The sequence below is a fragment of the Pectinophora gossypiella genome, chromosome 25, assembly GCF_024362695.1.
Source record: "Pectinophora gossypiella chromosome 25, ilPecGoss1.1, whole genome shotgun sequence".
NCBI classification, from domain to species: Eukaryota; Metazoa; Arthropoda; class Insecta; order Lepidoptera; family Gelechiidae; genus Pectinophora; species Pectinophora gossypiella.
Window position 1 is genome coordinate 1636816 of NC_065428.1, and position 15703 is coordinate 1652518.

General features: G+C 41.2%; 1 protein-coding gene across 1 annotated transcript; it reads right to left on the reverse strand.

The window, feature by feature from the left end:
* Window positions 1-546: 546 nt before the first annotated feature.
* LOC126377988 (uncharacterized) lies at window positions 547-9346 on the reverse strand. The gene is made up of 7 exons (XM_050026007.1): window positions 9291-9346; window positions 8261-8413; window positions 6860-7046; window positions 5700-5875; window positions 4909-5161; window positions 3428-3579; window positions 547-619 (listed from the first exon to the last, which is right to left on the reverse strand). Exons 1-7 carry the CDS (start codon window positions 9344-9346, stop codon window positions 547-549), a joined length of 1050 nt encoding a protein of 349 aa, XP_049881964.1.
* Window positions 9347-15703: the final 6357 nt, after the last annotated feature.

A 15703-nucleotide genomic window follows, 5' to 3' on the forward strand; every position in this document is an offset into this window, starting at 1 on the left:
CACCAATAAATATTCGAATTTGAAACCCAGAAACATTTTATAGGGCGCTTTTCATAGACGAATTATCGATTTTTTTTATTTCAACCTAGCCCGCGGGGTGTGCGTACCTGTAATATTCTCCTTTTCGGGAATATGGGCTATGTTGTGGTATAGAAAAGACACTCTCCATCCCACACCAATAGGAACTTTACCTCAACCCCATAGCTTAATAACTGAACTTTAGCCGTTAAGGAGTAAGGGATGCGCGGACTAGAACAGTCTATCACACTCGCACGCACGGGGCAAAGTGGCATAATGGTAAAAACATAATTTTTGTATGGAGTGTCCGGCAAGCAATCTTTGATTCGGCTCGCTGTTGTAAATAGTAACTAAGTACAGTCATGAGTATGAGTAATACCATGTAACCACTTTAGCACCCTGTCGCACTACCACATTTGTCATTTAACGAGACTTACGGAGTAATTTGTCAAAAAAGTTACTGTGACACGGTTTCAAAGTGTATACATATTAGTACTCCTGACCGTACATCTTATTTTTATAATACACTTAGGAGTTACAGTAGCAATATTGCTTGAGATGAGAATGGATATCATTTATGCACTTCGCGTCATCCTTATACCTGGAAAAGATAAAAAGTAATCAAAGGGTTAATAAGGCCACATTGAAGCAATTCATCTAAAAAAGCAATATTGCAATTTGACATTTGCGCATATAAATCAAATGTCAAATAGCATCGTCTTCCTAGCATTACCCCGTTTTTAATCACGGGGTCCGCTTACCTAACCTGAAAATTTGACAGGTCCGGTCAAACAAATGTCAAATAGCAATATTGCTTTTTAGACGAATTGCTTTCTTTACGGCGAGTGGCTTGACGTCGCGTATCTCTATGGCACATTCGGTTTATTTTCCCTCTATGTCGAGCGAAATGAAAATTAACCAAAATTGCAAATTGTTTCATTGGAAAAATTATGGTATATAGCGTGATAATAATTGTGTTTTGAACTGTACAAGCAAATGACAGACGCGACGTCAAGGCACTCGCCGTAAAGAGACTTTAAATTAATTATTTTATATTATGATGACTCATTGGTGCTATTATTATTGCGTATGGCAGACAAAAATAAAATATCCTGCGTGGATCAAATATCCAGTTTAAGCTCCCTTAACCAAGTCTCTGCTGCATCCTCATTGGTGCTAATTCCTGCAGACGCCATCTAATTTTATTTTAAGTTATACCTTTCATTTTCTTATCCGTTGAAAAAGAAAGGGACGGGTAATCAACAGGCATAAACTTTATGGAATACACGTCAATTTTAAGCAGAAATCTAAAACAACCGTCTAAAAATTTAACCCGATAGAATTAAGTAGACAGCACGTCAAACGGATTACATACCAGCGAGATGCCAATTTTATTCGCCCAGGTTATTCATTCGTTTTAAAATTAACTTGTTGACAATCATCTGTCCCTTTCCTTTTCGACGGATAAGAAAATGACGGGTGTAACTTAAAATAAAATTAGGAGGTGTCTGCAGGAATCGGGGCCATTGTGTTAGTAAATAACCTTTTGATTTGATGTACTTATCTGTATGTTTTAATTTGCATACCTATTTATTCTGTATATATCTGAAGAGCTGACGACAAACTTATTTTTCATTTTTATGTATGACAACGTGGCTTCGTATATTCCGTGGTTGGGACTCGTCGTGATCTGTAATTAAACAGAAGAGGTCTAAAACGGTCGAACCAACCGTCTAATATGCACTTAATACATTATTTATATTATATGTATAAGAACCTGTACCGCAGATCGAGCATGAGCGGTAAAAATGTGGCCGAAAAGTTAGAGCAGAAATAATGATACATGCTCTGACATTCTGTAGTAGAAGATTGTCCGACGAACTGGCAGCATGTGGTTTTTTTTTTGACGTGACTTATTGTAGATTTGCTGCAGGTGGCATTAACTACTTGGCCGGACAAATGAGGAGCGCTGAATGCTCTCGCCCGGTACAACGTTTAAGACAACAGGCCTGAGGGTACCCAGTTGGGCGCGAACCTCGGCTCAGGGCGTCGTCTGAGAGGAAAAAATATTTGAAAGAATTAATTGACTCTAGTGGGTCGATAGCGATAAGCGCTGATTGAGGGAAGTCGTCGACCACGCTGGCGGGGTCGGTATCGGGGTCCTGAAGTGTTTGGTGTCGCGAGCTGATTGGCTGCCTCTATGGCATGTGGATTTGTATAAAAGCCGCGTTACGAATTATCAAGCATCAATACATCATCACCATCAACACGCATCGCGGTCAAAAATCGCTAGTCGTCTTAGCAACGGGCGATCTTCGTCGATGAATTCTTTCAAATGTAATCCTCTCAGATGACGCTCTGAGACGAAGGTCCAACCGGGCAACCTCAGGCCTGTTGTCCTAAATTTTGAACTGGAGCCCTCAGCCATCTCCAAAAAAATGTGTGCGCAAAGAAGTATGTTAACCTTAACTTGGTACACCTGTCGCGGAGACTCAGTTTGTCCAGTGAACTTGATGCTTTCATAAGCGCCAGTATGCTGCAGAAACTTGGTGTTTGCTTGACGTTTCAACACCCACTGCACAGATAATAAAGAATGCAACACGCAGATATTTCTGTGGAACATAAAACACACGATTTAACACGATCCGGCGCTGCTATGTTAGCGGTTATCACCGTTATCGACGGTGAAATAACGACTTCACGGCAAATGCCCTTATTAACTAAATTACTTATACCTAATATAAGTTTAATTTTATCCTAAGGTAGATAAATAGATACTTACATAGATAAATACTCTATTCAGCTCAACGGACACAAGATACAGAAATAAGGACAACAGACAGAAAGGCATAACATGCGGCCTTATTGTTCATGCAGAAATTTCTTACAGGTAACCTTTGGTAGTAACAGAGCACAGCATTATTGTTGCATGCACACACGTTCGAATTCACAGTTAAATACATTATAACTCGTTTGTTTCAGTATGACGAGCTGCGCGGTAGAATCCATCCGAAACATTTTTTTTCGTTTTGCCAAGTCGATGAGGTTGGTCATAGAGAGAAGAAGGTTACTCGGTGATACCATGGATTAAATAATCATCATCATCTCCCTAGCATTATCCCATTTTCCACAGAGCCCGCTCACCTAACCTGAAGATTTGACAGGTCCGTCTTTTTACAGATATAACTGCCTGTCTGACCTTCCAACCCGCGAAGGAAAAACCGGCCCATTACAGGTTAAGTCACATAAACTCCGAAAATGCATTTCTCGAAAATGTGGGTTTCCTCACGATGTTTTACTTTACCGCGGTTTAGGCCTATGCTGGATTCGAACCTGCGACCTCAAAGTGATAGGCAAGCGTTCTATCAGACACGGATTAAATAATATACTGCGTAAAAGTAGATCGTACCGCATAGACTTAGTAATATGATTGATGTGGTTGACAACTGCGCGAGCCGCTCGCTCGTACATGGAGTCGGCAGGAGCCAGTTCTTCCCATCTGAGGCAGGTGCACCAATGAGGTTCGATGCCTGCCTCGCTGCACGAGCGGTTACGAGGCACCTGGAAACATTGACATTGTCGTACAACTCCACGCTCGTACTAGTGGGTCGAGCCATAAGTAAGCAAACCAACTGAGCACGTTCACGCCTGTCTTTAATTTTGTACCAGATCCTTGGGGGAGGCCTATGCCCAGCAGTGGGCGTCGTACGGCTGATAATGATGAGAGCCAAAAACCTTTTGTTTTGCAAATCTCTCTCTTTATTTAAGAGCTACGCTCTTGCCGGTGGAGTAGTCGCCATTCCTCTCTTCTCCCCGCCAAATCCTTCACCTCCTGATACGACACGACCTGCGCCTTCTCTTTTATTTGTTTGTGTTATGCAAATATCCAGTTAGAATTCATGTATGTCGCCAACTTACTTTATTTTATGAATTTATTATTATTTACTTACAACAAAACAAACAGAAGAATTAAAAGCAATAGGCATATTTACATTAATGGATCGTGCTTGCAAGCATCATACTTTCAAATGCCATCTTACAATCATCTAACAAGCATCTTCTTCTTCTTATCGTGTGGGTTGTGAGGTGACGTACCAACCTCATCAACCCTGGTGTCAGGGTTACTATTGAGCCGCCAAAGGCCCCTGACATGACTCATGTAACGACTACTTACTTACATCAGTAAGTAGTAACCGGGACCAACGGCTTAACGTGCCTTCCGAAGCACGGATCATCTTACTTTCGGACAATCAGGTGATCAGCCTGTAATGTCCTAACCAAACTAGGGAAACTAGGGATCTAACAAGCATGAAGGCATACTAGCGAACAAATGGCAGTCTCGAGCGCAGAGTTGAGAAGCAAATTCAAATATGTTTCTTTCAGACATTAACACATCCATAAGGGTTAGTATGACAATAAGAGCTGGGTTTCGGCAATATATGAGCCTTTGTCCAGTGCTCAAAAAATGAACTCTGGGCACAAGCTGCTACAATGTTTTAGGTTTATGCGGTTATTATCATAATTAAAACACATAATAACGGGTTCTTACCGCGTTTAAATCAGGGATATGAGACTCCCGATATTTCGACACTGTTGCAAGCGCCATGATCACGGGATGACTGATGAGATTGGAGTGGAGTGGGTTGGAATATCGGGAGTCTCATATCCCTGATTTAAATGCGGTAAGAACCCTTTATTATGTGTTTTAATTAAGCTGCTACAATTTTCAGAAGCGTGATGGCGTATAATATCGGTGAGCACATGTGTGCCTTACATAAGTCCTAACTGAATATTTACAAAACTGGATATTTTGTTTTTTTTTTTCAGTTAGGATATTTCTTGCGTTAACGGTAATGAGATTGACTGGTGTTCGAAGATCTGCCCACTCACCTTCCGAATCAAACTCATGGCTCTTGGTAAATCAGCCCCCTTGACCTTGTAAGGGTTCAAATATTTCTTTAACCCGACAATGTCTAATATCGTTGCGTGGATATCGTGTGCAGTCGTCAATACGTCCACGTTGCCTTGTAGAGCCTTTTGGGCTATTGGCTTTGCAGCTTTAAGCTTGTCTGGCAAGCGAATAGCCATGAAAGGTAAGCGTTCTTCTAATTTCGCCTGGTAAGTGTAACGAAATCGCTTGATCCTGTTGAAAAGAAACATTCTTTTAGGCCAAAATGTTCAAACCGTGGAGATCCTTGGGGGAGGCCTATGCTCAGCAGTGGGCGTCGTACGGCTGATGATGATGATGATGTTCAAACCTTATCCCTGTCTAGATCAAGAGTACTCTAAGCCGGCGAGCATGATGAAAACTTTGATGACAGTGGAAGAAGCGGAAGAATTCCGTAGTCTCTGCTGCATATCCGAACGAGGAATAGGCGTTATATTGGTGCTAATTCCTGCAGACGCCATCTAATTTTATTTTATTTCATTTTCTTGTCCGTTGAAAAAGAAAGGGACGGGTAATCGACAGGCATAAAATTTATGGAATACTTACACGTCAATTTTCAGCAGAAATCTAAAACAACCGTCTACAAATTTTTCATCGGACAATAACCCGATAGAGTTAAGTAGACAGCACGTCAAACGGATTGCATACCAGCGAGATGCCTATTTTATTCGCACGGGTTATTCATTCATTTTAAAATTACGCGTTGACCTTTAGAATCCCAAACTTTACTCACCTCGACCCGTGGTCCCCCATAACTATTAGAAGAGTATTCTGGAAAGTTCCCTGTTTCTCCAAACGCTCCAAAACCTCCACAAGCGGTTTATCAGCATTATGCAAATAGTTTATATCGTTGTGAGTGATATCACTAATTAAGGTGAATATGAAATGTTTCCCTGGGAGCTCAAAGAACTGAAAAAACAGCGTGGATGAGAATAGAAATACTTTATTCATACCTAAATAAAAGTAATTTTAGAGAATAATACTGCGTAAAGAACGTTAACTCTCCGCTTCGCTCCAATATCTGTCGGGCGCTAACCTCACCCCCTCTGAGTTTTACTTGAGTCCGCAATGTGCTAAGGAGTGAGAGCAAAAGCGCGCAGATTGTGTTTCGCTCACACATTATGCATTAAGCGGCAGACGATATGAATACAATTTTATATGAATAAATCGATGTTGATTAAAAAATGCTATTATACTATAAATGAATTTATGAATGACAAATTAAACTAGTATTAAATTAAGTAATTAGAATTTAAGTATGGTACTAACTGCATGCTAGTAATATAATTTTATTTAATCCTAACTTTAACTCTACCAAGATGATAATTAACTCACCATTAATATTACAATTGGAAAATGTAAATATTGTAAGTTATAATGTATTTGCCCTCTTTGCGACACCCTGACAGGGTATGTTATAATATGAATTATTATTATTAATGATGATATTGTAACATAACATGCAATAAATAAATAAATAAGTATAAGTCGGGTCCCTTAAAGGTCGCTTTATTCTTTTAAATATAATTATAATATATTAGATATATATATTATTATTATATTTGTTTATGTACACTAGCAGCTCAGAGCTGATGCGTGTATATATATATTTTTAAAGAACGTCTAGGCCTCTGTGCCGAGGTTTTTCTTGCAGCTTCTTTTCCCCGACTATACAGGTTGTGAGAAGCTACAGTAGTTTTAGGCGGATGAGACGTTCGTTATGTAAAAATTGACGATTCAAAGTGTACTAACTATGTTACCTACTGAATAGAGATATTTTTGAATTTGAATTTGAAATATTGCTGCGATTGGTCGAGGGGCAATAGTTTTATCATCAAATCACCTGGAAAAGATGTATGCGGTCACATGATGATGATGCTATGGTTAACTTGCCTGTTCAGTGAGATTCATCATAAATTGGAATCTTGGTGCTCCACCGAAGCAGAATTCGTTTGACTGGTCTTCTCTCAGTAGATGACTTAAGTAATGATCTGCTGGTTGTCTGCGAAAACCATTGAAACGGTACTGATATGTGCCAGAGTATACTCTCAATAGATCTTCGAAGTATGCAGCTTGATAACTGCAAAGAATAAACGGTCACGAGCATTAATATGTATACACTTTGGTACCATGTCACATTCACTTTTTTGACAAATTGAACTGTAAGCCTCACTAAATGTCAAATATGTTAGTCCGACAGAGTCCTAAAGTGGGTACATTATATTACTCATGACTGTACCAACATAAATACTCATCATCATTGACCACGATTCAGAGTTAATGTCAAGTAGAATTTTCCCTCGCAAAAGTATGGAATTGAAAATAATTAAAAAAAAAACAGATAAAATTTTCATGAATATTCCGACAGGAAATTCCACTTACATACATACACATACATAAACTCACGCCCGTAATCCCTAATGGGGTGGGCAGAGCCACAAGTAATCAACGACAACTTGCAGCCACTGTTGATACGAAGTCCAAAGATGGATAAATTCCACTTGAGCTGAATCATCCCCCTCAGTATTCGTTACGATGTCACTTAACACTTAACGACCTCTGTGGTCCAGAGGTTGAGCGTTGCGCTTACGATCCGGTGGTCCCGGGTTCGATTCCCGGTGGAGACATATCACAAAAATCACTTTGTGATCCCTAGTTTGGTTAGGATATTACTGGCTGACCACCAGATTATCCGAAAGTAAGATGATCCGTGCTTCGGAAGGTAAGTGCGCAATGCAAACAAATGTCAAATAGCAATATTTCTTTCTTAGATGAATTTCTTCGATGTGGCCATTTTAACCCCCCAAGTAAGTAGTTGTTACATGAGCCATGTCAGGGGCTATTGGCGGCTCAATAGTAACCCTGACACCAGGGTTGATGAGGTTGTTACTCCACCTCACAACCCATACGAAGAAGAAGACGATGTCACTAACACCCTGTATAATAATTACTATTATTAACCGTAATAATATAAGTGACAAGTAAATAAATATACCTACTTAAACTAAATCATCATCATCATCTTTATCAGCCGTACGACGCCCACTGCTGGGCATAGGCCTCCCCCAAGGACCTCCACGACAATCGGTCCTGCGCTGCCCGCATCCAGCGGCTTCCCGCGACCTTCACCAGATCGTCGGTCCACCTTGTAGCGGGCCTACCCGCTGAGCGTCGTCCGACAGGTGGTCGCTATACGAGAACCCTTCCGCCCCAGCGGCCATCGGTTCTCCTTGCTATGTGTCCTGCCCACTGCCACTTCAGCTAAATAAAAAGGTTTTCATTTCTTAATCTTACCCAATTTTCTTTACCCTGTGGAATATAAATTGTGTTTCATCCATGAACCCGCTGCCAGGGACACGCTTTTTTGCGTCTGGCAATTCAAATTCCGTTTTTCCTGACAAAATTGGGAACAAAGCAGCCGGCATTCCGTCGCCAAGTATATTATATCTGAAAAAAAAAAGAGATGACATAACAAACCATTAGCTCACGACTATATCCCGATTGGCGCATGCGTAGTACATCCATCGCAAGATGAAGTACCCACACCTCACCGAGCTTTCTGTAGGGTTACTATTGAGCCTCCAAAAGCCCCTGACATGACTCATGTAACGACTACGTACATTTGTAAGTAGTAACCGGGACCAACGGCTTAACGTGTCTTTCGAAGCACAGATCGTCTTACTTTCAGACAATCAGGTGCTCAGCCTGTAATGTCCCAACCAAACTAGGGATCACAAAGTGATTTTTGTTATATGTTTCCACCGGGATTCGAACCCGGGACCTCCGGTTCGTGAGCCCAACGCTCAACCTCTAGACCACAGACGCCGTTAACAAACAACCTCGTTTTACACAGACACTACACATTGACATTATCGTACACGGGCAACTGTGTGTGTGACGTCTGACACCATACGATTCATGTTCGATGGGGGTGAGGTAAACCTAGCTCAGACGCTGGTGGGGAGCGGAGAGTTGCCGTTCTTGAGGAGCTCGGTGGCGCAGCGGTAAACGCGCTCGGTCTGCGATTGTTGAAGTTAAGCAACTTTCGCAAAGGCCGGTCATAGGATGGGTGACCACAAAAAAAGTTTTCATCTCGAGTTCCTCCGTGCTTCGGAAAGCACGTTAAGCCGTTGGTCCCGGCTGCATTAGCAGTCGTTAATAACCATCAATCCGTACTGGGCCCGCGTGATGATTTAAGGCCCGATCTCCCTATCCATCCATAGGGAAGGCCCGTGCCCCAGCATTGGGGACGTTAATGGGCTGATGACGTAGTATTAATCAATGTTCGGAACCCTAAAAAATACATATAAAATGGCGTACGTACTTGTTCAAAACAGTAGCATTAAGTTGTTTTGTCAGAAATTCATAGCTTTCAGGCATGTTCCTTATGAAAGCATTTTTCGAAGTAGAGTCGAAGCTTAGTATAAGAACGTCGTAGTTATCATCTGAATTTAAATAATCGACTGTACTCCTAAATCCGGCGCCAAGACCACTCCACGAAGATGGTCCAAATATGAAACTGAAATAAGAAATTTTAATTGCTTTTTGGCCGTGACTTACTGTAAATTTGCCGCAGATAGTTGAATCAAATCAAATCAAATCAAATATACTTTATTGCACAGAACTACGTACATTTAAACAATCAGACATAACACATGAATACAGTACAATTAATTTGGGTGGCCTTATTGCTTTAGAGCAAAATCCGACACAAAATTTAAGACAACAGGCCGGTTGTGTATTTTTTAACACAATAACAGATGTACTTATGAGTAATGACTCAAAATCAATATAGATGGCGCTGTACAGTTTGTTCTTCCCTTTATCTTCTAATTCCATGGATAACAGATATATACATCTTTCATCTTTGTTTTTGGGTACAAATGATGAAATGATGAAAAATGAAACATTATTATTTAAATATAATTCAGCCTGAGCAGACATGGAACACCTTACATAAATGTATAAAATGTTATATTAAGTTGATTAGAATATAGTATGAACCTGTGTTCGGTTGAAATTAGGTTTTGTAAATGTTAGTAAGTACATCTGTTATTGTGTAAAAATGACATACGCCAACAGGCCTGAAGGCGCCCAATTAAGAAAAGACGCCTCAGATTATCTGTTCAGTTTATCGCAGGGTCCGCTTACCTAACCTTAAGATTTGACAGGTCCAGTTTCCTACAGAAACAACTGCCTGTACGACCTTCGAACCCGCGAAGGAAAACCAGAGCAATACAGATTAGGTCACATACCTCCGAAATGCATTTCTCGGGAATGTGGACTTCCTGACGATGTTTTCCTTCGTCGCTGAGCGCGTGGTGATCGTTTGTGATCGAAACTTGAATTCGAATATAATTTGGAAAAACGTTGGTTTTGGCCCGTACTGGGATTGGAACCTAAACTACTAATGTTAAGTAGTAAGTAACCTATTACTTACTTAATCGTCGTATTGTTCGGCAATTCACTGCAAAACAGTAAACATTTTTAGTTAAAGAAGTTATGAAATGCAGAATGCATGCATGAGGAATTGTATCCTTTCTAACATGGTGAACAATTGTTCAATTCAAATTCCAATTCAAAACATACTTACTTAGTTACATTTTGAATCGTCAATTTAAAATAAAGAACATTTCCTAAATCATCCGCCTAAAACTACAGCTTCTCACAACCTGTATAGCCGGGGAAAAGTAGCTGCAAGAAAAAACCTCGGCACAGGGACCTAGACATTCTTAAAAAAAAAAACATAAAATGTCGTAGTGTTATGGGCGACAGGCTGATCCCTTATCACCACAAGGTTCATCATATCCATCTTGTGACTGCAAGTTGTCTTTGATTACTCGTGGCTTTTGCCAGCCCATTGCGAATTAGGACGTGTGTATATATTTTTTGACGTGACTTATTGTAGATTTGCCGAATAATTACTTGGCAAATGGGGACCGCAGAGGGCTCTCGCTAGGGAGAGGAAGCGTTAGGTTATTGCAGGCTGATCACCTGATTATCCGAAAGTAAGATGATCCGTTGTATGTAGTCGTTACATGAGCCATGTCAGGGGCCTTTAGCGGCTCAATAATAACCCTGACACCAGTTATGTACCGTTACTGGAAATGTTTCCAAAGTGAGAATGTTCCTGTTGTAAAAACCTCTTGTTGTAAAAAAAAAACAGTCACTGTTCGTACTAGAACAGTGACTGTTTTTTTTTTGTTTTCAAATTGTTCTTTCTTGTACATACTCTGGTCGTGTTATAGGCAGATATGCCCAAAGGCTAGGTAATAAATCTCTTATTTATTTAATACTTATATTTTTTTTTTTTCTTATTACTTTTACACCGTTTTACTGCCAGGAATGTATCCAAATTGACACCTGAAGAGGAGACCTACCTTTTTAGGCTCACAGAATATCCCGTGCAATTAATGCTGACATGGTCACTGCCAGTTAGAATATACTCGTTGTCACCCTCCACGACAGTTGGAGATCCGTAGTACTTTGTCATTTCGCTGGTGTAAATTATTTCACGGTATGTACATTTAATATTTTTCACCGTTTTAAGGATTTCAGGCGACGGTCGGCATTTGGAAACCTGTGAAAAAAGAGCAAGACAAATGAGAATCCAACTCGCTCAGGGTTCCGAATTGCTGTAATTAAAAAAACCGACATAATAACGAAATTTTTAGTTCATGCTTTTACACATTGCAGGCTGATCATGAGATCGCTGGGCCCTAAAGGGCATCCGCGCGCGGGGACGCGGTTGTGTGCAATTGCGTTTCCCGTATCCCCGCCACACGGCGGCAAGGAGGAACACCGTTGGGTTTTAGTGGGTATACCGGGTGGCGACACCCGGGGAGTCCCACATAACCACGTCGTCCCCCCGGGCGGCGCGGTATGCGTAACGCATTTCCCAACGTCAACAAAAAAAAAGACTGATCATGAGATCACCCGATTGTCCGAAAGATTCGGAACGCATGTTAAGCCATTGGTCCCTGTTACTACTTACTAATGTAAATACATAGTCGTTACATGAAACGAAATGAGAGAGGCCTTTGGTTCATTAGTAGTAGGTATACCTGACATCAGGGTTGATGGAGTCGGGCATTGACCCATATGCGAGAAGATGCTAAAATATGTGTATGTTGTTTTGTTGTTATAATATGTTGTTGTTGTATGTATATATGTTTATAATTAAATAGACTTACATAACAAGTCACCCAGTCATTCCCGTAGCACTTAAAAAACCTTTTTTCTTTGTTAAACTTCATAATTTCTGGTCAGAACGGATCTATTTTGGGCACATCACAACCTGATCCCTTGTCTTCCTTCAAAGCCTCCTGCAGACTGTAGTCTACATTTCTGTTGGAACGGTAAGAATTAGATTTTTCTATGGAGTGTTCGAGGAGATCAGCTGACAACACACCTCAGGACATCGATATCGACCCCACTGGCGTGGTCAATGTTTTTCTTCTCTGAGTGCTTCTCGCTATTGGTCCTCTCGATGCCAACATAATCCTTAGTCGACGTCCTGACACAAGGGTCACCCTCAGGCCTGTTGTCTTAAATTTTATACCGGGTGAAAACCCTCAGCTATTTGTCTAGCCGAGTAGTTTATCCCATCCGAGGGATAAAAAGGTTCATCATCACCAATTTAAGAGCCACGCTCTTGTCGGTGTAGCATTCTCCTTGCTACTTTTTAGGGAAAAATAGGGCAGTGGTTTCCCTCTTGCCTTCCGCTCCGCGGTACACTGTCTGACGCGAGTCGCCCAGAGTAGTCTATCAAAGTCGTACTAGGACTCCTGTCCTCCACTTCTGAATAGTAATGACAGTTACTGCTGTCTTCTGTCAGGTTTCAGGAACATACTATATACGTCTCATAGCTGGGCACCGACCTCAACCGGCTTCCCGGTTGAGGGGAGTGTTGGATCATATCCAAAATTATTTACTTTTTCATTTATTCACTTGTGGTCAGTACACCGGCTCTTTGTCCGGCCAAGTAGTTAATGCCATCTGCGGCAAATCTACAATAAGTCACATCAAAAAAATATATATTTTATTGACCATTATAGACGGCGATACGGCTCACCACCTATCACGTTGGTCTAACAGAAAGCTCGGTGAGGTGTGGGTACTTAGTTCACCTTGCGATGTACGTACCTCAGACCACCACATTGGGATATAGTCTTGTTTTTTTTTGTTTTTTTTTATTGTAGATGGGGGACCACAAAAAAAAATTCATCTCGAGCTCCTCCGTGCTTCGGAAGGCACGTTAAGCCGTTGGTCCCGGCTGCATTAGCAGTCGTTAATAACCATCAATCCGCACTGGGCCCGCGTGATGGTTTAAGGCCCGATCTCCCTATCCACCCATAGGGAAGGCCCGTGCCCCAGCAGTGGGGACGTTAATGGGCTGATGATGATGATTGTAGATTTGCCGCAGATGACATTAACTACTTGGCCGGAGAAATAGGATATAGTCGTGAGCTCATGTTATAATATTATGTTATAAAAAAACTTACTGTTCTGTCCGTTTCAACTTCGGAGCATCGGGGTTTTTAATAAATAAGTAGTATATGTATACGATAAACAGAAATAAAAGTATGTATACAATCAACTGTGTCTTCTTGCAAAGGCATCGCGGACTTCTCATCAGCGCCATCTGTGAACAAAGGAAGTAAACTCCCCAAATGGGTAGACATAGCCCATTCGACAGTCGATAAATAAGAAAGAAAAAAGGAAAAAGAAAAAAGAAAGAAAAAAGAAAAAAGAAAAGAGAAAAAAGAAAAAGTATTTATTCGGCATAACATTAATTACCATAACTTAAATATATAATTAAATAAGTTATTATACTTAATGCCGAAACGGCTGCGGCGACGGCGAAATTGGAATGTGTTCAGCTCCTGGACATGTCGTAGAAACCGACAGAGTATGTATCCGAGCAAAGAGAGATAGGTAATTATCACGTTAAATCTGGGCAACGCCATCTGTTTATTGTTTTGGAGAACTTAGCCTGGAAAGTCCATCATTGCTATCGACACATTGGTACAAAGATAGATACCTTAACCTCTTCCGGTTAGGGACTGTACTGAAAAGTATCGGCGCCCGAAGGACGTAATCTACGATAGAGGCAGCCAATCAGCTCGCGACACCAAACACTTCAGGACCCCGATACCGACCCCGCCGGCGTGGTCGACGATTTCCCTCATTCAGCGCTTATCGCTATCGACCCACTAGGGTCGATTAATTCTTTCAAATATTTTTCCTCTCAGACGACGCCCTGAGCCGAGGTTCGCGCCCAACTAGGCACCCTCAGGCCTGTTGTCTTAAACGTTGTCGGGTGAGAGCCTTCAGGGCTCCCCATTTGTCCGGCCAAGTAGTTAATACCATCTGCGGCAAATCTACAATAAGTCACGTCAAAAAAAAGGTACAAACAAAATAGATGTTATTTATGTACCTGCCAACGTCTGGTGGCACTTATAAATGCCTCTAGAGAGACCATAATATGGAACACACACAAACAGCCAATTTGAAAGTTAAAAAAAAACTAAATCACCCTATCTAGGTACAGGCATTCGGACCTACAAGGTTGTTAAGAACAGTTCAGTGGTTTACGAACCAATTATATGTATTATATGTATTCTTTGATAGTGATAACTAGGGTTGAACAGTCTCTGTAGGCTCTAATCACCATTAGAGCATTGGGCTCTCGATCTGGAGGTCCAGGTTCAATTCCTGATTGGGACACTGTCGAAAATCACTTTTTGAGATTGTGCTTTTTGGCTAGGACATAGCAGGCTGAATTAATTATTATCCTAATTGTCTGAAAAAGTAAGATGATTTCTGACAATCTTTTCATTTATTTTATTGTTTATTGCTACTTTACAGCTAACATAATTCAGCTAATGAGTCTTTTAACTATTTAATATAGTTAAAACTATACTTAACCTAACTTAATTATACTTAACGCGGTAAGAACCCGGTATTGTGTGTTTTTATTATGATAATAACCGCGTAAACCTCAAATAATGTATTTAATATAGTGCATGTGGCAACCCTAAGATAACAAAACATAGTGGCTATTAATGATACACTATTACTGATACCTTACGGATTGCCGGCAGTTCGCTGAAGACCTTGCCTAGGTCTGCCAATCATTGCCCAATGGCTCAAATTAGCTTCAAAACTTTTTTCGACTCTGCTCCGCACCACCCAAATCCCCAATGATATTCCAAAATGACAGTTGCGGCTTCCGAATACATTCCGCTTACGGACGGTACTGAAAGGTATCGGCGTCTGAAGGCCGTAATATACGATACCGACGACCCGATTACTCTAGCCATAGATGCGGCCAACCAGCTCGCAACAACAAACACTTCAGAACCCCGATACCGACCCCGCCGGCGTGGTCGACGATTTCCCTCACTCAGCGCTTATCGCTATCGAGGGTCGATTAATTCCTTCAAATATTTTCCTCTCAGACGACGCCCTGAGGCGAGGTTCGCGCCCGACTAGGCACCCTCAGGCCTGTTGTCTTAAATTTTGCACCGCGTGAGACCTCAGCGCTCCCCATTTGTCCGGCCAAGTAGTTAATGCCATTTACGGCAAGTTGAAGACAGTGAAAGGTGGAGATTGTAGGGGAATTCTTCACTCGGCAGTAGGTCTATATTACCCAATAATTACCACCAGTACGCACGGTCACGAGCATTAATATGTATACACTTTGGTACCATGTCACATTAACTTTTTTGACAA

Excerpts from the sequence above, each read along its gene's own strand:
- LOC126377988 (XM_050026007.1), bottom strand. The coding sequence starts at position 9,346 with ATGCCTGAAAGCTATGAATTTCTGACAAAACAACTTAATGCTACTGTT. Across the intron at positions 8,414-9,290 it reads AATGCTACTGTTTTGAACAA|ATATAATATACTTGGCGACG; the intron begins GTACGTACGCCA and ends TTTTTTTTTCAG. Across the intron at positions 3,580-4,908 it reads CCATGAGTTTGATTCGGAAG|GTGCCTCGTAACCGCTCGTG; the intron begins GTGAGTGGGCAG and ends CAATGTTTCCAG.